This window comes from Onychostoma macrolepis, chromosome 20, assembly GCF_012432095.1.
Source record: "Onychostoma macrolepis isolate SWU-2019 chromosome 20, ASM1243209v1, whole genome shotgun sequence".
NCBI classification, from domain to species: domain Eukaryota; kingdom Metazoa; phylum Chordata; class Actinopteri; order Cypriniformes; family Cyprinidae; genus Onychostoma; species Onychostoma macrolepis.
Genome location: NC_081174.1, coordinates 13,548,674 through 13,573,537, shown reverse-complemented (window position 1 = coordinate 13,573,537; position 24,864 = coordinate 13,548,674). Strand labels below are relative to the sequence as shown.

The 24,864-nt window shown below is 35.9% G+C and overlaps 2 protein-coding genes across 5 annotated transcripts in view; both read right to left on the bottom strand.

Moving 5' to 3' along the window:
• Positions 1-289: 289 nt before the first annotated feature.
• rd3l (RD3 like) lies at positions 290-17,720 on the bottom strand. Of its 4 annotated transcripts, XM_058755743.1 has the most exons (5): positions 16,710-17,720; positions 13,331-13,458; positions 3,402-3,674; positions 1,848-2,207; positions 290-1,540 (listed from the first exon to the last, which is right to left on the bottom strand). In XM_058755743.1, the coding sequence occupies exons 3-5, from the start codon at positions 3,665-3,667 to the stop codon at positions 1,528-1,530; spliced, it is 639 nt and encodes a 212-aa protein (XP_058611726.1). In that variant the 5' UTR covers positions 3,668-3,674; positions 13,331-13,458; positions 16,710-17,720; the 3' UTR covers positions 290-1,527. The 4 variants fall into 4 exon arrangements, with proteins under 4 accessions (XP_058611726.1, XP_058611724.1, XP_058611725.1 ...); XM_058755741.1 differs by lacking the exons at positions 13,331-13,458; positions 16,710-17,720 and adding an exon at positions 4,551-4,755; XM_058755742.1 differs by lacking the exons at positions 13,331-13,458; positions 16,710-17,720 and adding an exon at positions 4,551-4,755 and having other exon boundaries at positions 290-2,207.
• Positions 17,721-17,850: 130 nt separating this feature from the next.
• Positions 17,851-24,864, bottom strand: part of rtn1b (reticulon 1b) — a 33,385-nt gene continuing 26,371 nt past the window's right edge. Inside the window, 6 exon segments of the mRNA XM_058755739.1 lie at positions 17,851-18,916; positions 19,488-19,546; positions 19,639-19,685; positions 19,829-19,898; positions 21,240-21,378; positions 21,453-21,660. Coding sequence (XP_058611722.1) covers positions 18,874-18,916; positions 19,488-19,546; positions 19,639-19,685; positions 19,829-19,898; positions 21,240-21,378; positions 21,453-21,660 — 566 coding nt within the window. The 3' untranslated portion in view covers positions 17,851-18,873.

The window sequence follows — 24,864 nt, the reverse complement described above, 5'->3', positions numbered from 1 at the left end:
ATGATAAAAATGTTAGCACCACACAATCGATAGATAGATAGACAGACAGACAGACAGACAGACAGACAGATAGACAGATAGACAGATAGATAGATAGATAGATAGATAGATAGATAGATAGAACTGTGTATTAGCCTACTGTATTATGTATTTGTTATCAAAAACCAATGTGAGATGCTAGAAGCAACCTGGTCTGAAAAACAAGAAAAACAGTCTCTTATAAAAGTTGACTTGGCAACAGTGGTGTGAGAAATAATAACTATAAAAATACAAATTAAGTTTTGTTCAAATTTAATTGTGCAGACATTTCACTGACAATGGACATGAGGATAACAATAAAGCAGGGTCCACAGAAGCAAATAAATAAAATGAATCGTTACACAAAAGTATCAGTATCTTTTCTCTTTTTTCTGTAGAAGAGTCAACAACAAAAGTATATGCAGAAAATATAAGACAATATTTATATAATATACTATATTTGATTTTGCATCTGCAGGTTTTTGCGGTAATAAACACAGTGTCCACTCTAGAAGAGAACTTCACTTTGTCTGACCCAACACTTATTCAGCAGTCAAGAGTAGTTGTCACATGTTTGCTTTTACCCTGTTTAACACTACTGTGAGATAGCTTTATGAACAGCCCTCACTGCGAACAACTACCAAACCTGTACTTTGTCTGCCACCTTCAGTCCATGCTACATGACAAACACAGTTCTGTCACTATATGATAAAATACAAGAAAAGATTGCAACTGTGATTTAAAATGCATGGGAGAGGTGAGAGTGCAACTGTAGGTGGTTCATGGGTACATGCAGCAAACAAGACCACTGATGCGCAAAGCCAGTGGTGCAATCCTCTCCCCTCAGGCTAATCTCTGCTCTGTAATCCAGAAATATAACTACGAAAAAAAATGACAGATTAGGTTGGATATCTGGGTTGACTGCTCTGGGTGTATGTGCTTATGTGTGTGTGCTACTTTCAGTTTGATCATTAGCTGTAGACCCTGGAAAGCTGCAGCACAAAGAAAAAGTGTTATTGTAATTAGAAACAAATGCACACAAATACAAAGGCAGTTCTAAAGTTATACAGCAATATTAAAGCAATAATTCTAAGAACATTAAATGATCAGAATGAAAATTCTGTAATTATTTACTCACCCTCATGCCATACCTATGTGCTTTTTTGACGCTTTTATTTTGTCCATTGAACACAAGTTTTTTTGTTTTTTTTGGAAGAATGAATATACTCTTGTCAACAATTCATAATGACCAAACTCCAAAAATGGCAAAAACAAAAATACAAACAAACAAACAAAAAAAAACCTGATATAAAACCACAAAAAGTAGTCTAGCTATAAATAGACACAATTTAAATAATAATTTGTTGTCTTATTGATTACGAAAAGATTATAGCTCATCTTCCAAATTTTAACATTACAAACATCATCATGTTAATCACTTTTAATCAGTCTGATTTACTTAAACTTGAGCACAGGATTTGATTTTTCAATGCAAGTGTAGATCTGTGTTTAGATCTGAGACCTAGGGAATTTGCAAACAGGGAAGACATAGAAAATGGTTGCATGACTTTCTCATGAGGAAACAATTATTTAAGAGGTGGCTATTTCATATGAATTTGTAGGATGTGATTTGTATGAAAATGTATGATTTTTAGTAAATTTAAAAAGCTTTAAGTTAAGGTCCACCCCTAAACCTAACAATCAGCGGGATGGAAGGAGATCATAAAAAAACATAAATGAGAAATGAGACTACAAATTCATACAAATTAGCCACCAATTTGCCAAAACATAATGAGAACATGTTGAATGTCTACAATTAAGTGTCTCACAATGTGGTGCTGTAGGCCTCATAAGCAAAAGGATGGCAAAAGGGCAGACTCCAATCTCTGTGGATGGAGTAGGGGCAGGCGGCACGCAAATGTTTATCAACATAACTAGAAATAGTAGGAATTTCCTCCCTGTGCTTCCCTGACTCCTCTGATAAAGAACTAGATGCATTTCCAACAATGCGATTTCTCTCGTTACTCTCTGTAGGTGGACTGGGAGCAGAAAGAATTGTTGGAGCTGAAGGCGCTGGACGTCTCTGCATGCCGTCTTCCTGTCTCCTCAGGAAGTCTCTAAGAACTTGCTTGAAGACGCCCACCAGTTCCCAGGGAGGGATGTCATTGTGGGACAAAAGATCATGGAGCCTTGATGGAGCACAATAAAAAAAAAAAAAAAAAAAATTAAAATAATAAAGCAATATCACAGGAGCACAGAAAATCACAGTTGTGCTGATATGTAGATCAACAGCATAATTGCGAGTGAGTACTGCTTTTGTACAGAGCCCTGCATGACATGAAAAAAAAAAATTAAGAATTTGTTCTCTTATTTTATTAATTTGTTCTCTTGTTTTAGTTAAAGCATGGCCAAAATTTCACTAAATTAAAACAAGGGAACTAATTAGAACAGTGTGGCCACGATTTACCTAAAATGAGAGAATGAATTAGTAAAACATGGCATTCTTAGATTGTGACCATAATATTTATTTTTTCCACATACGCAGCGCTCCATAATTTTATACAGCAGTTTAATAAACAAGTGGTTAATATTGAGTAACTTTAATTTTAGACTGTTTTGTCTTTTTGCTGTCAAAAAAGAGAGTTCCAAATCAACCATTGCAATAATCTGTCCATTATTCACCAAGTGAATAATTCAATAACTAACTCATAAAGACAGTCACTTCAGAGACAGGATTTTGGTAAATCATAACGTTCAAGTCACTTGTCGACACTTATTGGCATAATCATGTAACATGCACAAAGTGTCACAGAAAAATCCAAGTAGGGCTCGCTGTACAACACAAGATCCAGGGGGCGTGGATGGATCCACATCTAGGGGGTGAAGACTGGTAGGTTTAGGGGTGGAGATGGGCGGGTTTAGGGATCAGGGGGTGGAGACGGGTAGGTTTAAGTATATGTAAGGTAGGAGGAGTTGGATCTGGATCCAACCACGCCCCCTGGATCTTGTGTTCTTCAGCGAGACGCTCCTCGAAAAATCCCCAAATCTGTCTGGAAAACAAACACAGACAAAATCATGAAAATAATTCTGCAGAGTTTTGTCATATTGTAATATACTTAAAGGGCTAGTTCATCTCAAAATGAATGTTCTATCATAATTTAAAAATGAAAATTCTGTCATTATTTAACTCCCTCTTATGTTTTTAAACTGAATAGAATGTTCAATTTTTATTTTTTAAATAGTGAAAGCTATATATTGGTTTGTATTTTTATATTGTAGCTATTTTTCGAGCATTTAAAAGCCATTTTAGAGCATTTTAAGAACATTTGAAGAATACCTAGAAATTGAAGCAAGCAAGGCAAAAGAGAGAGATCTTGTTTTACCTGGAAAGTACAATGGCAGTGTGTGAGGGTTGAATGCGGCCACAGAGGCGCTCTAGCTGGCGGTGTTCAGAGGCAGGTATAAGGGCAAGCAGGCTTGGGTATGCTGGGGGGTGACGGTATCCCAGAATGCCACGGGAGATGCAGTACTGGAACTCCTCCTCTTGAACCTGAAGTACTCTTTGCTCCAGCTGCCAAAGCATCTCACGTAGCAACATCCGACCTGGGCCTCCACATCCATTTGTGTGGGGCCAACCTACGAAAGGCATGGCTGGACTGCAATGTAGGGGCAATAAGAAAGTGTGTTGGTGTAACAAGTGGATAAAACGCTGTATACCAAAGTGACTTTCTTCTTTACTATCATCATCCTCTGTAAATGAACTGTGACTGTTCATAAAGAGCTTGGTCTTCAGTAGACAGTCTTTCACACTGTATTACATCAAGCTGTGTACTGCAGTCCATCCTGAACTGGCAGTTAAGTTAATTCAGCAATGCACACTCACTCACCCCCATTCAAGCTAATGCTAGTATTTTTATTTGTCAACCAACACGTATAATGCACTTCATGTCAATTTAGTATTACAAAGCACTAGACATTGCAGGCAAATTTCAAATCATGTCATGCTAAAAATAAATAAGGTTGTGTTTTGGAAAATGGTAGCTGGTTTCAAGCTGGTAAGGCTAGAAAAAAGTAAGGTTAGCCGATTGACCGGGCATCTTGTTCCAAAACCAAGTTGGTTTGACCAACTGTAGGTGGTTTGTTGGTGGTCCAAGACGGTCAGCCTAGATAATAACAAGCTAATCACCATCTTGTCCCAGTTAATCAGCTTGGACCGGCCAACAACCAGCTTTAACCAGTTCAAATGTTTCAAAACCTAAATTAGACCTAAATTAAAGGAGAAAAGTTAAAATGGAAAGAGATAGATAGAAATTGTGCTTTGAAAAAGACATAAGATGGAATGGAGGGGTACAGAAGAGGACAAAAAGCCAGGCAAATTGAAAATAGAAACAGGAGGAGACAGACAGAAAGGTGATGAATGGAGCAGAATTTAAAGGAAATGATTCACCACAAAGGATATGAGTAAAGTTTGGCAACAGAGGTGAAAAATGATTAAAAAAAAGAAAAAAAGAAAGACAGACAGACATTTTTACCTTGTGGGTCTTTGAGGTCGAGGTCCATGATGCTTTGACTCCATCTGGTACCACCAAATTGCATTAGGTTATGCAAATAAAATATGTAAACGAAGCCAGACTGTCAGATATAGAATGAAAGGACACTAATAAAGCAATCTAAAGAAATAACTATTCTGGTAGAAGTTAGTAAGAGAAACTAAGTGTTTGAACAAGAAGAATGATAATCAAGCTGCCAGTGACACGCAGCAATGTGCGGATGACTGCGACGAGCAAAGTTGAGATGAAGAATGTGAAATTTCCCCCTGTCCACCGCAAACTGCCTTCTGTCTCTCTGCTCTGATAACCCAGCCCACTCTGACTCGCATACCCTCAAACATGCATTAACACACAAACACACACACACACGCATACACAGACCATTTCAGCTCATATAACAGAAATAACACTCAACACAAACACTGCCAGATATGGTTTGAAGTATGCATCCTGCTTCCCATCTTTCAATACACTGTCACACATCCTACAGTCTTTTATTCAGCTTGAATTTCATGCCTCAAAACCTGCCTAGGGTAAATCAGTCTGGGGTTCTTGTTTTCCAAAGTAAAATGCTTAATGCAGTGTGGCAGTCTGAGTAAAATTATCTGAAAAAATGCACCCTGTGTCAGCATGTAATGTGACCCAGTGCCAAGGGAAATTATGTCAGTATACAAGGGAACAAAATGAGAGTTCCTGGTCTGCTCAACAATGTGACACGCACATGAATAAGCCTGTATTCTTGGATGGAAAATAACGATTCTCACATCTTGGATTCGAAATCATGGATTTGTCAAATGAATACAAACATGTATTCAGTCTGAGAAGGTAATTGTAAAATAAATCAATGTTTATGGTCTTAGAGATCCTTTGTATCTACTAAAAACAAAGTCTTGTGTTTATGTTACACTTCACTTTTGACTGGAATAGCCTGTATATGATTTCTTTGCAACAATAAATTATCCAGCACCATGAAAATCTTAAGACAATTAAATATACATATTAACCCCCACTCTATTAACTACATTTGGTACAACCATGGTATGTTCATGTTTATGTGGATGAAAAGCGATTGTGCTCATAAGCGTTCGTCACAGATTGCAGTTGGTGTCCATATGGAGGCCTCTGGGAAGGCTGCAGGCTGGATGGTCTTCTGAGACTCATAATCACAGCCCAGCACCTGGTTCTGGTTCTGGGTCAGGTCAGGGTAAAGCACCAGACTGCTGGCCATGCCACCTGCCCGATGAACATGCCATAATCCCAAAACACATCTAGATTACACGTGTAATACTAAAGTAGTTCAAACTGAAAAATATAAAACATAAACAACATTGTTGGCAGCATGTATAAGCACAGTCCTTCTAACTTTTGCATACTTAAAATATCAAAAGTGCTTTGAAAATGCATAGGAGAAATTATTCCAGTGTTATAAAATAATATCAGGGCTGTAACAATGCACCCCGTGCCAGTTGAAAATTGATACAAATATGTGACGACTGAAATCGGATGAGATGATAAAATGAATTGAGATACAATTGGGGGTAAGGGTTCATAGGAATGTACCTCTGAGGAGAATTGACTGTCTTAGTTTAGATAGCATTTTCTTTTCATCTTGCCTCTGTATAATGCATATTAAAGCGGAGTTCATAAGCGCTGCTTTCTTTACAGCAGCAACTAAGAAAACACCATATCGCCGCTGTTCCAGAAGCGCCACCTGCTGGCAGAGAGTGGATTTGCGTTCTCATTCAGCCTGTCTGCTGTTTTTGTTTCATGCAGATGCTTTATGTGGTATAGTTTCACAAAACTAAAGTCAGATTTTTTTTTTTTATTGGTTCAAATTTTGAAAAATCTAATTTAGATTAAAAACTGTTCATGCTGTGGTTGCCTCTAATTTAAAATGGAAAGAGCACAGGCACAGGCTCAGTTTGTTATATTTATTTGATTTGGGGTTTGTTTTGAAATTTCATTTATAATTTGTCTTAAATCTCATTTTGTTAAACTTTTTGAAAAAAAAAAAAAAGTATCATGAATCATATCGTATCATGAGTTCACTGAATTGTTACAGTCCTATATATATATATATATATATATATATATATATAGGTCTGTAACAATATATATGCGGGGGGATATGGAAGATAAATCATCATCACAATAATAATAATAATAATAATAATAATAATAATGATGACAAGTATGGCAGCTATAATTATGTAATTTAATTTATTAAAAAATATATTTTCAATTTATTAATAATTATATATGTCACACTTACTGTGTCGATGAACACGCACAAAGATGAAGATGAAGATAAACAGTCTTTAAGAAATCCACAGATGGGTAATTCCAAGCAAGGGTAGGCTACTGACACATAATATTACCGTTTAAGACCCAACCAACTCAAACTGAACAGACAGGAACTTAAATACAAAGACCAAATGAGGATAATTAACAAGACACAACTGAACAGAATGACAAAATCAAATCAATAACCATGTCAACTAACAAGACAGTGAAGACCGTGCAAACATAAAGTCCAGAAAGTGTGATAGTGTGACAATATATCATTTATTTGTTTATTTTTATTTTTGTAGGGGAATACAGCAGAGAAAACTGTCCCTAAAACACTTTCTTGAGGTCATCCTACATTGCTACAAATTGTGTTGTCTGTTATACTTCCTTTCCCATTCCTAAGATGTGTGCATGTGTACATATGTGTGAGTTGCAATGCAATTTGTATCTCTTCCTCACAGCCTGAGTATGAAAAGGTAGACCAGTCGGCAAAACACTTCACATCAGATCAATGTCCAGTTATTCCTCCACTGCAGACTCAGACCTTAAGACATGACATCACCGATGTCCAATTATTTCTGTCTACTGTGTCATGTTGTATTATTTTCAAGGAGTGTAGGACTCACAGTCTTTCTTCACTTCACTTTGTTACTCTGTCTAGCAACAAAACACTTGGGCAGAGACTTGGAATAGCTGGGAATAGCTTGCTATACATGAACTTTCAAAACACAAAACTAATTCCAGACATATTTGCCACACTTTTTGAACAATTTCCATCTTTAATTGTGAGCTGTGTATCTTCCTTTTGTACAAAGATAGAAAGAAATTTGCTGGAAATGGTACAGGACCTTTCACTGCCCTCTCTAAAAACCCTCTGTACCCAGAGGTAATTCAGGCCATCACTGCAGTCAGTCTCAAGTCGTCAGACGGAGTGAATGTAGCAGCCCTGTCACACATACCCACACAGAACGAGGCTAATTGTGAGTGTCAGTCTGTGTTTTGAGGTGGGTGATGTCATTGCCACTGGCAGGGTGCCTGTTCTGGGACAGTGATGATTTGGGACGTGGCTGGTGTGCACACATCGATACACCAGAGGGCAGTGTGCATGCTTACATAAAGAGGGGCTTTATATTCTTTTATATTTTATGACATTTTTTTTACTTCATAATTTGCAAGCATTATTGCAGTGAAAACATGCATCTACAAACCACACCATAACATAAAAATTAATTATAACTATTTAACGTGTGAACGATAGTTGATTGTTTGACACTGAAGACTGAAAATTCAGCTATGCCTCACAGGAGTAAATTACATTTTAAAATCTATTCAAATGGAAAACAGCTATTTGAAATTGTTGTATAACATTACTGTTTTTACTGTATTTTCCAATCAAATAAATGCAGCCTCTGTGAGCATAAGAGAATTCTTTCAAAGCCATTAAAATCTTACTGATGCCAAACCTTTGAATGGTACTGTACTGTAATGTAGGCCAGAGGTTTTCCAACCTGTCCTGGAGGACCCCCTGCCCTGCACATTTTGTATGTCTCCCTCATCTAACACACCTGATTCCACTCATCAGCTCATTAGTAGAGACAGCAAGAACTAAATTGGGTGTCTGATTAGGCAGACATACAAAATGTGCAGGGCAGGGGGCCCTCCAGGACAGGTTTGAAAACCTCTGGTGTAGGCTACTCGTTGCTCTTTTGTAGACTCAACAGTCTTGCTAAAAGGCAGCGAGTCTTCTTTCATTGCAATTTAATCAGTGTTTAGACAGTGATGACGTTTTGTTTAAGCTGTCATCCACCAAACACGAGCTGGATGTGATCACTGGCTCCACTCTCTGTTTCACAATCAAAACTTCTTTCTGTCACTGCCGTAATAGTGTCTGCCCTGCATCCGTCTCTCTCTCAGCATCAGTGATGCCGAAACTCATTAGATCACGCTTAGATGCTGTAACTGAGTCATTCCTCTTATGCAGTACCTTTTGAACTCAATGACATAAAAAATATGCTGCACTCTAAGAAAACAAAAAAGGTACAAAAGCTGTCACTGGGGTCGTACCTTTTCAAAAGGTACACCTTTGTACCTAAAGGGTACATATTGGCACCTTAAAGGTACATATTAGTACTGAAAGTGTACATATTAGTACCTAAAATGTACAAAAATGTACCTTTGAAAAGGCACTGCCCCAGTGACAGCTTTTGCACCTTTATTTCTGAGAGTGTGTGGTTAAGCTCAGACACTTAAAATGGAATAATTATAGCTTGACTTTCACAAACTGCTTAGTGTGGGGTTGAGAGAAAGGGTGTCCTGCAAGTTTACATTATTTTATCAAACAGTGATTGTTTTACAGTGGGACAATACCAGTTAATAACACAAAACATCACAGAATGAATTAAATCCATTGATAACGCTTACTAATGTTTGTGCTCTTGTCTTCCCTCCAAAATGATGTCATTTCCTGAAGGATGAAATTATGAAAGACCTGGCTTTTGTTAGTTGATTGGGATATTAGGTAAAAGTTTGATCGATATCGAAAACATGAAATTATGTCTTATTGAAACATTTAGATCAGAGAAAGGACATATATAATATTTTGCAGTGAACTTTAACTTCTTCATTCTCGATAGTAGGAATCTAAACTCACTTCTACAGGTCTTCTAAAGTGCTTTAGATGTTACAAGATGTTTAGAGCATTACTCTGTATTACTGAAATAAAAGTCCGATTTTTTTGTTTGTTTTTGACTCTTTAAGTAAAATTTTTTAAAAGTTGCATTTTTTACTATATGGCCCATATAGTATGATATAGTGAGAATATGGAGCTCACAGAGAAGGGGGAAAAAAATTATTCAAAATTTAAAAATCATTAACTTATGATATTTAAATGCTTAGTTTATTTTTATCAAAGCTTTGCAGTTTTAATTGTGGAACACAAAACATATAATGCAGTGCAATCCAATGATGATTGAAAGATGTATAAAGGTTCCTCAAAAATATTCTCATTTTAACATGATTTTTTTTTTTTTATGTATGGATAATCGAGTAAACTTCATCTTTGAATGTTCATCTTGAAATATTACTAAGGTATTCTTGTGTTTATTTTACAAAAATCACTAAAGACTGCACAGCAGAACGACACGTGAACCACAACCTGAAGATGTTTCTAGAATGATACTAAAAGGCCTTTTACTTGCTCAAAAACAGAAAGCATCAGAAGGCATGTAGCGCATAGTGTATAGGCTACAACAGGTTTTTCAGCAAAGTTTTGATCATGTTGATAATTTGCAGGCCTTAGACATTTGCTTATCAAATATTGTAACGCGTTATAGGGGTAAGCCTATAGATGGTCGACATCCAGCTGATTTATTCTATTCTCATGCTTTTTTGAGATCTTTTGGTTTGTGAAAGGCACAAAAGAAACCAAATCTATTCTTATTGCTATTGGAATGGGCAGTGGTCTGTTAGACAGAGAGAGCCAGAGGGATCTCTGATGTGTGTGTGTGTGTGTGTGTGAGTGAGGGAGACAGAGTGAATCCATTAGGCCTGTCTGACTGACTGACAGCCGCATGTCCTCAGGTGAACAGAGAGGTAAGAGTGTGCATTAAGAGTTTTATCTCTGACATCTCCGCTGGCTCTTTTATGATTACTAACCATTATGCCCAGCATTCTTCAAAAGTCTATTTCACTTAAAAGTTTTTTGAACAGCCCTTTATTTCTACCTTTCTCTAGTCATTTCTGTTCAAAAACAGTTCTGAACCTAATTAAAAACTAACCAAAATATAGATTTTGCATTATGTGGTATTGACAGTCATTTGTGAGGGTTTTCACAGTTACAGGCAAATGTCAAATACTGTACTCTGACTCTGCTAGATTTTAAAATAGTTTTGGGCACTGTTGGCTTTTTCACCCTGTCTTGAGGTGTGTTTGACAAGGAGACATTTGTCAGTCATGTTGGGCTTTTGGCATGTTTGTGTTTGTGAGGGCACAGTTGACCTTTGAGTGAGTTCCCAACATATAGACAAGCACCTCAAGGCCATCTTGCTGAACGTCACTGAGTGTGAGCAAGGTGAGAGAAAGGTCTTGAGATTTTAGAGACATGGAAATAAAACAAACATGAATAATTCATTTATTAATTTACAAAATAGAGTAGCTCTAAAGGCCGCAAGAAATTTCACCTTTTATTTGTTGACTTGACATTTGGTTAATTCTTTGAAAGCATGTAAGTTGAATGTATTATAAAAAATAAACCTTTTCACCAAACTGCAGTTTTTATTGATACTCAAGTAATGTTTCTTGAGCAGAAAATCATCACATTAGAATGGTTTCTGAAGGATAATGTGACACTGAAGAGTGGCGTAATGGCTGTTGAAAATTTAGATTTGACATCACAGGACTAAATTACATTTTAAAATGCATTAAAATAGAAAAAAAAAGAGTTATTTTAAATTGCAATAATTTTTCACAATATTACTATTTTTACTGTTTTTTTTATCAAATAAATGCATAAAACCATGGAATTTAGTACTTTAATTGGTCAGTTTGACATCTGGTTAACTTTCAGAAAGCATGTAGTTGAATGTATAGTGAGAAATAGGCCTTTTCACCAAACTGTATTTTGAAATGAAGGCCAAACCACATTTTGATTTTTCATTATTAACAAATAAATATTATTTTCACATATTTGGCAGCAGAGGGCACCCCTTGCTCAGATTAGCCTTTTCACTTCTCAATTGTGTGCATCTATAGGACCTTGTGGTATCTTGTGGCTTCAATATTTCTCAAATTAATGAGCAATAGACCCATTTGGGGCAGCACTGAGTTGGAGGTCATGTGGCTCCTGGCATGCTTTTACTAATACTGATAAGATCCATGTTTCACATCAAAGAGTGCTGTAGCCTACTAATGTGGGACAGGACTGCTGTGTGTCTCCAAGAGCTCAGATGAGAAGACAACCTCTTGACTGATTATTGCTGACTGAATGTATGCTAAAGTAGGCTAGTTTGCCCAGAAATACAGCAGCACTGCACTGCAAAATGAACTTTCCTGGTTTTTCAGCTCCAATATCTAAACATTCTTAAATAAATAGGCTAGACATTTACTTGAAAAGAAAAATGGTGTGACATATTAATAGGAAGTCTTGTTTTCTGACAGGCTATGTATTCAAGTTCTTGCTTAAAGCAACTGTTTTTAAGATTTTTACCTTCAAATATTAGTTTCAAAGTCATTCTGATGATACACTGACTTCTAATAATGCTTCTGTTTGTTTCCAACACTCGAACGGTACGAAATTCCGCGAAAAAGGCAGATTGTTTTACGATAATGCATGTGGACAGCTATCCTCAGTAATTACGACAGGACTTTTAAAAGACAGGGAAAAAAAGCAGCCAAGTCAGAATAATAAACTTGTTCTAAAAATAAGACAGTTTTTATTTTTCTGAACTGCATGGCCTAATTTTGATAAATGACTGAGAAAACAAGATTTAATATCTTATCATCTTGCTTGTCAAGTAGCCTAGGTTCAGTTAAAAGCCTCTTGATTTTAGAATAGATAGGCCTACTTGTAGCCTACGGTAAAACAAGACAAAAATGCTAAGTAAGAAAATCACTTTTTGCAGAATAATGATCTTGTAGACTATATGAAATGAAACAACTTAAATTTCAGTCTGGCTTCATAAAACTAGTGTATAGGCACTGAAATGTATGATTAGAGAAATATATTAACTAATCACTAACGTCATCTGATGACATATCAACCTTTAAGAGGTTTTTATCAAATTTGAATGTTGTTTACAAAGAACACATAGTGGACCAATAATTTCCTGTTTTGGTGATCACAACCAGCCCTTCGGATGCTGAGCACCGCACCCACTGTCAGCAAATTTCCTATTGTCCCTTCACAATGGTCCTACCCTCCCTCCCTCCCTCCCTCCCGTTTCGACTGTATTTTGGAGTGCGACACTGCCTCTCCTCTCTCTGAGGCACAGTTCTCTGTCTCACCAGCAGAGGACGAGAAGAGCTCATCAGAGAAAGCCTCATAGTCATCTATATTCAATAAGCTGTTTTTGTTCTCCAGAGACAAAGGTTTGTTTTTTGTAAAAATGCAGAAATTTTTCTGTTAGGGTTAGCTTACTGTATTTATAACTAGCTTATAAAAACAACTATGCAGTGTCTCCAGTTAGATACCTAAGCAAACGTATGCGTGTGTGTGTGTGTGTGTGTGCGTGTACTTGTGTATGCTACATTTTGGGGACCAAATGTCCCCACAAGGATAGTAAAACCTGACATTTTTGACATTGTGGGGACCGGCCTGCAGAAATGTAATAATGCAAACATGTTTTCTGTAAGTGGTAGGTTTAGGGTTAGGGTAGGGTAGGGAATAAAAAATATTGTTTGGTCAGTATAAAAGTAATAGAAGTCTATGGAAAGTCCCCACAATTCACAGAAACAAACGTGTGTGTTGCAAGTCATGCCTGTGAGCGGAAACAGCGCTGTTGTCCAAGTCCGTCCCAACTGTTCCTGGGGCGAAGATACTGCATTTGGACAATAGACAGGTACACTGGGCACACCCAACAGTGCCCGCTGACAGATGGGCAGCGTCCTAATTTAAGAGATTCGTTATTCATATGTAAATAGGTAAATATGATCAAAGAAGGCTGTGTAAATTAATCTGCATTGTTAATCCTTTTGATCTTTTATTTAAAAAGTTCACAAAATTCTAACATTTCATTGGATAATAAGAATTTAAAATGGAGGGATATCATTATGAAATAAATGTTTTTCTCTAATACACATTGGCCACAATTAACGGCACCCTTTTATTCAATACTTTTTGAAACCTCCATTTGCCAGTTTAACAGCTCTAAATTTCTCCTATAATGCCTGATGAGGTTAGAGAACACCTGACAAGAGATCAGAGACCATTCCTTCATCCAGAATCACTCCAGACCCTTTAGATTCCCAGCTCCAGAAGCTTGGCTTTGTGATCAGTGACCCATTTTTGTGTTGTTTTTGAGGTTTGTGTTTGGATTATTGTACGGTTGGAAGATCAAAACATGGCCCATTATAAGATTTCTAACGGAGTCAGTCATTTATTGATTTTTTATCTGTTGGTATTTGATAGAATCCATGATACCATGTGTCTAAACAAGATGTCCAGGACCTCCAGCAGAAATATAGGCCCACAACATCAAAAATACAGCAGTATATTTCATTGTACACATGGGGTACTTTTTATCCCTGTGTTCACCAAACCCATCTTGAGTGTTTGCTGCTAAAAAGCTAATTTTCTAGTTTCATCTGACCATAGAAGCCAGTGCCATTTGAAGTTCCAGTCGTGTCTGATAACTGAATATGCTGGAGTTTGTTTTTGGATGAGAGGATAATTTTTCTTGAAACCCTCCCAAACAACATGTGGTGATGTAGGTGCTGTTTTTAAGGTTTTCTGACTCCGACACTCAACTATTTTGTGCAATTCTCCAGCTGTGGTCCTTGGAGAGTCTTTAGCCACTCAAACTATCCTTCTCACCGTGCATTAGGACGATACAGACACACGTCCTCTTCCAGGCAGTTTGGTAACATTTTACAAAAATGCCAGACAGGGGCCACTTGTGCTTTTAGGGGGCACAATTTAAAAATTCATCCTAACCTACTTTAAGTATTATTCATTCAGTCATTTTTCACCATGTCATGTATCCAGGGCTCTCAAGTCTCACGCAATCGGAGTGAGACTCACGCATTTCAACCAGTTCACACGCTCTCACGCCACACCTTGTATTTCTCACGCTGAGAAGGGATAACTTGTCCCGCTACAATTACTATACAATTAATATAGCCTACTATTAATAGATGAGGGAATACTGAGGTAAGTTTTCTGCCGAGTTCATAGCTCTCTCGACTCTGTAGCTATAGAGTTAAATGCCACCTACCAGCCAATCAGAAATTAGGATGTTGTTGTTTCCGTTTAAATTACGCGATTCTGCAGCAAGCGGGTTCGTTACTAAGCAACATGGATGCGCGCGCACGTGGAGTGTAAATTGTAAGAGAAAGATCTGATGAATGCTGTAGGTAACCTCTTCATTTATTTTTTCGATTTTAAGATTCCTCTACGAAATCACTTGCCTGTGAAAAGATAGTGAGAGCTGATGTTGGGGAATATAGCCAAATTCGCTGAAGTATTATTGATACAGTCAAAAAACAACTCCAACTGCTTTGCAACCAGAAGCTTTAACTTAGCTTTGGCTTCCTGAAAGGAAAGTACTAGAGATGTTATAACAGTTGGTGAATCTGATAAAAGACAGACAAATTCATCCAAATAAAATAAATTGTTTTACATATTTAAAAAAGGATCAAAAATACAAAGAAATTTGGCCCCAAACATGCCAACTGAACAGCAGTGCTCAATGTACATACTGTACACACACAGTAGGATTACAGAACTTGTCCTGAACATGTATGTCAAGCTCTCTCTCTGTCTGTCTGTGTGTGTGTGTGTGTGTGTGAGAAAGAGAGAGAGAGAACACATTTCAGCTTATGATTTTATTTTTTTCTGTTGTGTTTGTTGCACATCTTGATGACAGGGGTAGGGGGCTCCCATATAAAGCACTGAGGCTTCCCCAAATTCAGATGCGGTGTGTTTTCCACATGGTGGGTTTGAACAAAACCAAATCTAGAAGCAGTTTGGCTCTGGATGGAACGCTATTATCATGACAGTGCTTTATGTGGGAGTCCTCTACCCCTGTCATCAGGCATCAAAATGTGCAATAAACATTTACAACAGAAAAAAATAAACATAAGCTGAAATGTGTTCTCTCTCTCTCTCTCTCTCTCTCACACACAGTTTGACATACATGCTCAGGGTAAGTACTGTAATGTATGTGTGTACAGTATGTACATTGAGTACTGCTGTTCAGTTGGCTCGTTTGAGGCAAAATTTATTTTTATTTTTGATACATTTCTATTTTTAAATACATAAATCTTTTTATTTTATTAGAATGAATTTGTCTTTCATCAGATTTACCAAATGTTATAACTTCTATTTGTGCTGGTCAATTATGAACAATAGGTAAAATTGAACTGCTAGCAAAAATTGGGTGCTGCAAATATTTGAGTTGCTCCTCCCCTTTGACTTGCCCCTCCCCTTTGAGTGACTCCTCCCCTTTGTGTGGCCCCTCCCCTAATCTCACTCCAAACTTTCGCTATAACTTGAGAGCCCTGTGTATCATTGCAATCTCTAGAAGTAATCTATAACGATTTCAAGTAAAATGAATATTTCATCATGTTTCATTTATTTGACAAATAATTTATATGTCAGGGGCATAATTTTTGAGGGGACACGAGTGAAGGTGGGGGGCTCATGTTTGTCATATGACAACACAGCAACCACAATACCACTGTATAACTGATATAGGTTTATGTATTATTATTTTTTTTATTCGAAATATTCCCAAAATATATCATGAAATATCTCGATTTTCAAATATGTGTAAGTAAATGCATTTTGCACCTTTATAGATTATGTTAGCTGATCTATAATGGGCGATAGGCAAATTAGCCTAATAGTGTAATATTAACTAAAAATCCGTCTTTTTACTTAAGTACCAGATGTCATACCATAAAATGAGTGTCATACCATAAACATATAATACGACTGACTTTGTATTTTATGTGGATTTAATAAAAACATTGTAAGTTACTAATTAGCCCATAACACTTTTATTGTACAAAAAGAGCAAAGAACGTTTACATTATCAAAGAACATTTTCACTTCAGTCCAGCGAGTTCAAGCACTCTCAAAAACTCCCATAATAATCTCTAAAGCTGTTTACACTGTGAAATTAATATCTTACTTACATTCGTACATCTTCACTTTGTTGTTTCTGAGGAGAGAGTTCAGTCAGCGAGCGCGCGCGGTGACGAAATAGCGGCGCTTCGGCGATGACTCATCTGAACGCTTCTGATTGGTCCTTGCATTCATAAGCTCAACAGAATCGTATGTGATTGGTTATAATGCGCAGTGCTTTAAAAACTTGTGTGTCTCTGGCTCTGTGCCAGCCAGCGAACGCAGATTTGAATTTAACAGTTTTTCTTTTTATGTAGTTTACAGGACAAACTGCACATTCCTCATAAGAATTTCTAGGGGTGCCAATAATTGTGTCCAACGTGTATTTGAGAAAAGCTTTTATTTCATAATAACATTTCCCCCATTTTAAATTCTTATTATACAATGAAAGGTTAGATTTCTCTGAATTGCTTAAATTAAAGATCAAAAGGATTAACAATGCAGATTAATTTTCACAGCCTTTTTTGATCATATTTACCAAGGGTGAAAAAATCAGAATGAAAAAGTTTTTTTTTTGTAACTTATTTCAGAAAGTGAAACTTTCATATATTCTAGATTCATTACATGTAAAGTAACACATTTCAAAAGTTTTTTGTTTTAATTTTGATGATTAGAGCTTACAACTCATTAAAGTCAAAAATCCAGTCGATTGTTGTAATTTTATTTAAAGTAAAAGTGTGATCATGTTGTGTAGGCTAATTGTTGTTAATACATGACTTAACAAAAACAATTTAAGTCTGATAATTTGCAGTTTTGGTCTAAATGATGACTTTCAAATATATTCAATGGTATTTTATTCTTAAAAATCAGATAAAAAAATCCAGAGTATTTGTATCAGTAGTTGGATCGATAATATTGATTCTGGCCTGATAGCACTTAGTAAAAAGATGCTATTAAATATCATTTACAAATTCACAGTCATAGCATCAGGGTGCCGCTATGGCTTCCGGGCCCCCTGAACATCGTGTTGCCACCCTTTGGGGTGGGTTTGTTTTGGGAAGCTGGGTCCCCCTCGGTAAAAATCACATTCCGGTCCTCCTCTCCCTCGCCGGGCCCTTGGAATCGTCCTAACCTTCCCACTCGTTACGGCACCCCTGCATAGCACCATTGGTTACGACAATATTTAAAAATGAAAGATGAGCCATAAAGAAATACATTTAAGAACATTTATTTTCGCATTCAGTATTGAGTACATCTTAAGTGCAAATAGTTAAGAGTCAATGGCTAAAAGAATGAACAACACTTAACATAGTACAAATATTGACAAATTCTAGCTGGCAATCACTCACTGAAGCTTCCTTCTCCTCCCTCTCTTTTGTTTTGTATCATTTAAAAAAAAAGATCAATGACAGCACCTAAAAACATGAATATCTTTAGTGGAATCCTACGAAAAAGAAACATACTGTAATGCTACGAGTGAGCTGACCATATCTAATCAGAACATTGCTAAATAGTTGCGTTTGTGCCCAGATATCATGAACCTCAGCAGATCCACGTGTTTAGCTGACAATGACGGTTATGTTAATTATGTTCACAGATATAATGATGGAAGAGGAAAAGCCCCACCCAACGCCTAAGACACAAAAAAGATTTTTATTTTTTTTTCCAAAGAAGAGAGTGTCACTGGAGAGCAATAAAGCTGGAGAGATCCTTCACATACTACAGAGATTTTCAGCACAGCTGAGAAAGCACACAAACTTAAAAGATAAAAAGAGAATTCATCAGCACTTAAGACTCTTGACTTCATGCACTTTATGAGCAACACATATAAAAAAAAAAATAAAATAAAAAAATCACATCTAGTCTTTTTGCCAGATTTGAATTATATGTTTCAAGGTTACTTCTACAATTCATTGAGTAGTTGTACTTCTGACTAGATCCTGATTTGAGAGACAGCACGCTTCGCTTTTTTTGTTTTTTTGCTTTTTTTCTATGGTTACATGGCGAGGATGGGACTTCTCCTGCACAGCTCAGCCGTTGCTCTAGACGTCACAATGTGTACAAAGTAGAACTATGTTCCAGTGATGTTTATTTGTGTCTGATTTCTGTGTGTGTGTGTGTGTGTGTGTGTGTGTATGTATGTGTGTACAAAGAGGAACCCTTGATCATCTTTCAGCTCTTCCAATAATGGGGCATTCAGGGGCTCACAATCTCCTCCAGGGGGCCCTGTGGGGCCTATTCAGCCTTTCGTTTGGCCCCAGGAATCTTCTCCTGGATCCTGTATCAAAACACACATTCATATTATATTAATTATATTATATTATATATTTATATGCTTTTTGATTAAATTAATATTTTTATTCCGTAAGGATATATTAAATTGATAAAAAGTGACAGCAAAGACATTTATAATGCTACAAAAACACTTTCAAATAAATGCTTTTCTTTTGAACTTTCCATTTATTAAAGAATCACAAATAAAAATCACAGTTTTCACAAAAATATTAAACAGTACAACATTCACCGCTGACAATAATAAGAAATGTTTCTGAAGCACCAAATCAGCATATTAGAATGATATTAAATGATAGAACAGAATTACATTACAATGATTAGAAGGATTATGTGACACTGAAGACTGGAGTAATGATGCTGAAAATTCAGCTTTGCCATCACAGAAATGTCATTTTAAAATAAATAAAAAATTGAAAACATTTCTTTTAAATTGTAATAATATTTCACAATATTACTGTATTTTTATTAATAAATACAGCCTTGGTAAGCATAATATACTTTATTTTAAAAACTATATTATATTATAATAATAAATGCTTAAAGCGAGTACTTACTTTCCTACCACAGAGTTGACTTGGGTTCTTATTAGGTCCAGATACTGATCAATCTGTGCCTAGAGACAGAGAAAGATTTAAAAAGTGAGTCACTGTAGCTTATGAATTATACATGATTCTGTAGTCATGGTAACAATGGTGCCACTCTGACCTGGTATTTCTCATAGACCACAGGCATCGAGAACATGGACACCACCACTGAAGTGAGATGCAATGCAAATGTAAAAAAATGGGACAAAAGAGGGCATAATCTGTAACTGCAGTAGCATGCCATTTAAAAAGCATACATTCATCTATAATTCAAATCGCATGTGTATATGGAATCAAAAAAAGGTGCTCACCCATAATGAGAAGAGTGAGTCCATTGAAGAGGGCTCCCACATAGGTCAGCAACCACATCAGCACTGCAAACTTGAGTCAAACGAACACAACCAGCAGTTCATACACACAAATACTGTATGCAGGTATCAAATGATTTATGATGCTTTTCTGTGCCAGTACTGAGACAAACTAAACTAAATTAAACCAAACTAAAAGCTAAACTAAAGGATTGTAGAAGTTCATAAAGTGTTAAACTGCGCTATACTAATTCTTAATGTACTACTATTATTGTTTATGTAGCTCAAAAGTCACCAATTAGCAAACAATTATGCACTCCTATGCTCATGATGCATTTCTTATTGATATAAATTTTGTATCAAAAAGGACTTATTCAGTAAGGATGCTTTAAATGTATCAAAGGTGACTGTGAAGACATTTACATTGTTAGAAAAATATGCTCTTTTGAAATTTCTATTTATCTAAGAATTTAAAAAAGTATTCCACAAAATAATAAAACTAAGCAGCACAACTGTTTTCAACATAATAAGAGAAAATGAAAAATGTTACTTCAGCACCAAATCATCATATGTGACCCTGGAGCACAAAACCAGTCTTAAGTCGCTGGGGTATATTTGTAATAATAGCCAAAAATGCAATGTATGAGTCAAAATTATCAATTTTTCTTTTATGCCAAAAATCATTAGGATATTAAGTAAAGATAATGTTCCATGAAGATATTTTGTACATATATTACCATAAATATATCAAAACTTCATTTTTGATTAGTAATATGCATTGCTAAGAACATCATTTGGACAACTTTAAAGGTGATTTTCTCAATATTTTGATATTTTTGCACCCTCAGATTCCAGATTTACAAATAGTTGTATCTCGGCCAAATATTGTCCTATCATAACAAACCATATATCAATGGAAAGCTTATTTATTCAGTTTTCAGATGATTGAAATGTCGAAAAATTGACACTTAAGACTGGTTTTGTGGTCCAGGGTCACATATTAGAGTGAATTCTGAAGGATCATGTGACTGAAGATGATGATTTTGATAATTCAGCTTTGCAATCACAGGAGTAAATTAAAATTTTAAATAATGTTAATTAATTAGGTTTCAATTACACTATAATAATTCACAATTTTACTGTTTTTACTGTATTTTTGATCAAATAAATGCAGACTGGGTGATCGTTCAGAAAAAAAAAAATCTTAAAATTAAAAATCTTACCAACCCCAAACTTTTGAACAGTAGTGTACAGCAGGAAAGTAGTGCAAATGCGTGTCATGCATGCTGTATCTATGTATGAGCAACCAATTAAAAAAAATAATCTCTATACTTTCTTATTAAGTATCATTTTAAGGAAAATTTATCAGCTAACTGAATAAACCAGGTGTAGATTAAATTGAACAGAGTGTCACCTTTAGTGAGTCCACCAGATCCTGCACCAGAAAGAGTCTGCGCAGTTCTTTCAGTGTGCTGTTGATATAATACTGGGCGTTTTCTGCGTACTTCTGCATCTGATCATGGGACAGTGACATCTCCACCTCCAGATAAGCTCTGCATCCGCAATAAAACAATGTTAGTAACTGATTAAATGACACACACAGTCTGTGCACACAGAGCAGGCTTACTTGAAGGGATGTCCCTCATCTGTTTTCTGCACAGCCTGCAGCACAGACTTGTAGACTCTGAAGCTGATGGTTGCAGAGAGGGTGGCCAGGGCCAGATAGGCCACCACGCTGACCACACTGAACTGCGTCAGAGAGAAAAACAGCAGCAGTAAACTGCCAAACACCAGCCCACTCTGCTTCAGGTTCCGCCAGTACAGCAACTCCATCACTGGATGAACCGAGAGAGAAAGAAAGAACATCAGGTGGGGTCAAAATCATGCAGATAGGATGTGTGGTAGTGGTTTACAGTAGGCATAAATCCGTTTTTGTCATTGATTGTTTTAGGATCCACAATTCAGCATCCACTGAATGGCATGACCTATGATGATGTAACATCTAGTGAATCACTCTGAATCAGCGCTGAGTCAGAGATAACACAATTAGAAATGATTACACAAACAGACAAGAGCACATTCAAAAATATGCCTGGATTCAGCCGGCAGAATGAGACAGAAGGCTTATGTCCAAATAATGTGTATGTCCCTGCTTCATTATATGCAAAAAGAAGTCAAATGAGCAGAATGTCTGAATACTCTTTATTTGTGACAGAACAGGCAAAAATATAGTATCTGCGTCAGATTCTGCAGTGTAAACCAGTGAATACTTTGTTATCCCATAAGACCATGGGAGCAGAGGAGATTATAGGGATAGATCACTCTCATGTCATTCTGATATGACTTTCTTTCTTCTGTGGAACATTTTTTTTTTAAACTTTTTTTTGTCAATATAAATGGAAGTCAATGGTAACCACAACTGTTTTATGTTCTAAAGAACAAAGTCATACAGGTTTGGAATTACAAAGTTATTCCTCGTGGCTAAATTGTACTTGTTTATTGTTGATTGCCACAAAAATTAATATTGACTTTTAATATGTATATATATATATATATATATATATATATATATCTACATATATATATAGTATAGTATAGTAATTTCCATGTGTACAAATCTTAATGTTAAAGCATATAATGATATTCTAGGGAGTTTTAATTTTACTGGAACAGTTTGGACAGGACCCTTTTCTATTCTAACATGACTATGCCTCTGTGTATAAGGCAAGAGTCAAAAAGAAAGGAATATATAAAATAAGAAAAGAAAAGAAAAGAAAAATAAATATATATAACAACTATGCTGGCATTACAACATAATTCTTGAAACTCAAAAACAACAATAAAAAGTCAATTTTACAATTTAATCCAGATTTACCAAAGAGGGCAAATTAGTGTGAGACTGAAATCCCATAAAAGTGCCAATGGGAGTGTACAGTTCTGCATTTCCACTATGACCAACACAACTATCTACCAAGAGCAGTGCAAATTAGCATAGGGTCGCATACTAGCAGAGCTGATCGTAATCAGGTGTGTGCAGTCTACTAACAACACAGGTGCAATGTGGGTTAAGACATGCTTTTTTGGGGTGTTAAATAATGGCGCAAATACCAGTAAACTGACTACCGTAAACCTTAGTAAATCACCTTGAATGAATCATTTAAATACTCTCCTCCCAGAAATGTTGCATCTGAAAGGGACACTCCAACAAATGCATAGCCTATTCCAGTGGCTCTCAGACCTGTCCTGGAGTACCCCCAGCCTTCAACATAACTTCTTTTTTTTAATTTAACAATAATTGCATTTCAAACGTGTTTTAAATTCACTATGAAAGCAGTCATAGTAGTAGGAGTCATAAGTAGAAAATAGTAGGTTTTTCATCTACTGTCAGAGCGATGCCTGTCTTTCCATGTCTGTCTCTACCTTTCTGCACAAATTCTCGGAAACATTAAATTCTGGCCAAATGACAGCATGGTGGCCATGGCAACAGACTGGAACCAGGTGCACAGATCTGGCAGTGCGTGGTGCCTCTTTTCAAATGTTATATAATGTGATGTCCATCTTTAACTTGCCAGACCAAATGTGACAGTAATGCTATAATTGTGTCTGAAGCCTAATGTCTGAATGGTATTATGTACATAATGGTCATTTAATAAGCAAGGTTTTAATGCAGGCCAATAAGCTGGTATAATTTCAGTCTTACAACAAACAGGACTAAAGAAAAAGTACACCCTAAAAAATTTAAATTCTGTCATCGTTTATTAACCCTCATGTATGATATAACTTTTTGTTCTTCTGTAGAGCATAAAAGAAAATAATTTGAGAAATGTCTCTGTTGTTTTTTTTGTCCTTTTGGTAACCTAAATGGTTTGGTTACAAAACATTCTTCAAAACATTTCCTTTTGTGTTCTGCAGAAGTTTGGAAGAACTTGATGGTTTCATTTTTTGGGTGAACTTTGAAGAATGCTTAAGGTCATAAGGACAGTGCATAAGTGTGCTTTTTTAAAACATTTTGAATAGGTCTTAAAATAATTTAATCTAAACCCAATAGGCTAGATTTGAATTTTACTCTACTTGTAAACACCTTTACCTTCTAGTAGCTTATTCAGTGTTTCTAAAGTTAAAAACCTGAAAAGCCTTACAAAGTCAAACTAAAACTTTTCTTGCATTGTCAAAAAAACATTTCTGAGTATAATTAGTGTCTTGTTGTACATGTGATTTACAATATGTGATTTAATTGATCTGGAACTGACATGCCAAAAGATCCAATAGGATTCTGTCGTAAATAAATGTGGTAACACTTTAGTATAGGGACCAATTCTCACTAACTATTTGCTTAAAAGCATGCATATTAATAACCTATTGGCTGTTTATAGTACTTATAAAGCACATATTCTTCATGACTATATTCTACGTGCTTAATCCTACCCAATACCTGAACTTAACAACTACCTACTAACTATTAATAAGCAGCAAATTAGTAGTTTAATGTGCCAAAAGTCATAGTTTATGGTTTGTTAATAGTGAGAATTGGACCTTAATATAAAGTGTGACCATAAATATCTTTAATATCACACCCAATTTTTCTTCTCATGTAAATTTATCTTAAGGATCTTTAGGTATTTTACTGAGAAAAAGACTGAATATAAGCATAAAACAAAATAAGCATAATGTGGAGTTAAGGGTGTTAAGATATTTTTACTGTAAAAAGACAAAAATGCTGATTAATTTTTTATTATTATTATTATTTTGTAATGTCATAAAATTTTATAAAATAAAATAAGCAAATGTAGATGTTTATGCTTATGCTTAAAACAAATCTTAATATCTGACCCAATTTTGCTTTTCATATGCTTTTTATCTTAAGGATGTTTAGGTATTTTACTGACAATACATACATATACTGATGTTACCAGTATTAAAAACCTGAGAGCCTTAAAATCTCAAACAAAAATTTCCTAGCATTGCCAGGATTTTTGTGAGCATCATTACTGTATCGTTGCACACATTCTTACAGCTTTATGTGTTTAACTGATGCAATA

What these genes read in the sequence shown, in the direction of transcription:
- rd3l (XM_058755740.1), bottom strand. Translation starts at nt 3,793, where the DNA reads ATGAACAGTCACAGTTCATTTACAGAGGATGATGATAGTAAAGAAGAA. An exon ending in ACTGCCATTGTACTTTCCAG is followed by an intron (nt 2,208 to 3,401) that starts GTAAAACAAGAT and finishes TGCTCCATCAAG; the next exon opens with GCTCCATGATCTTTTGTCCC.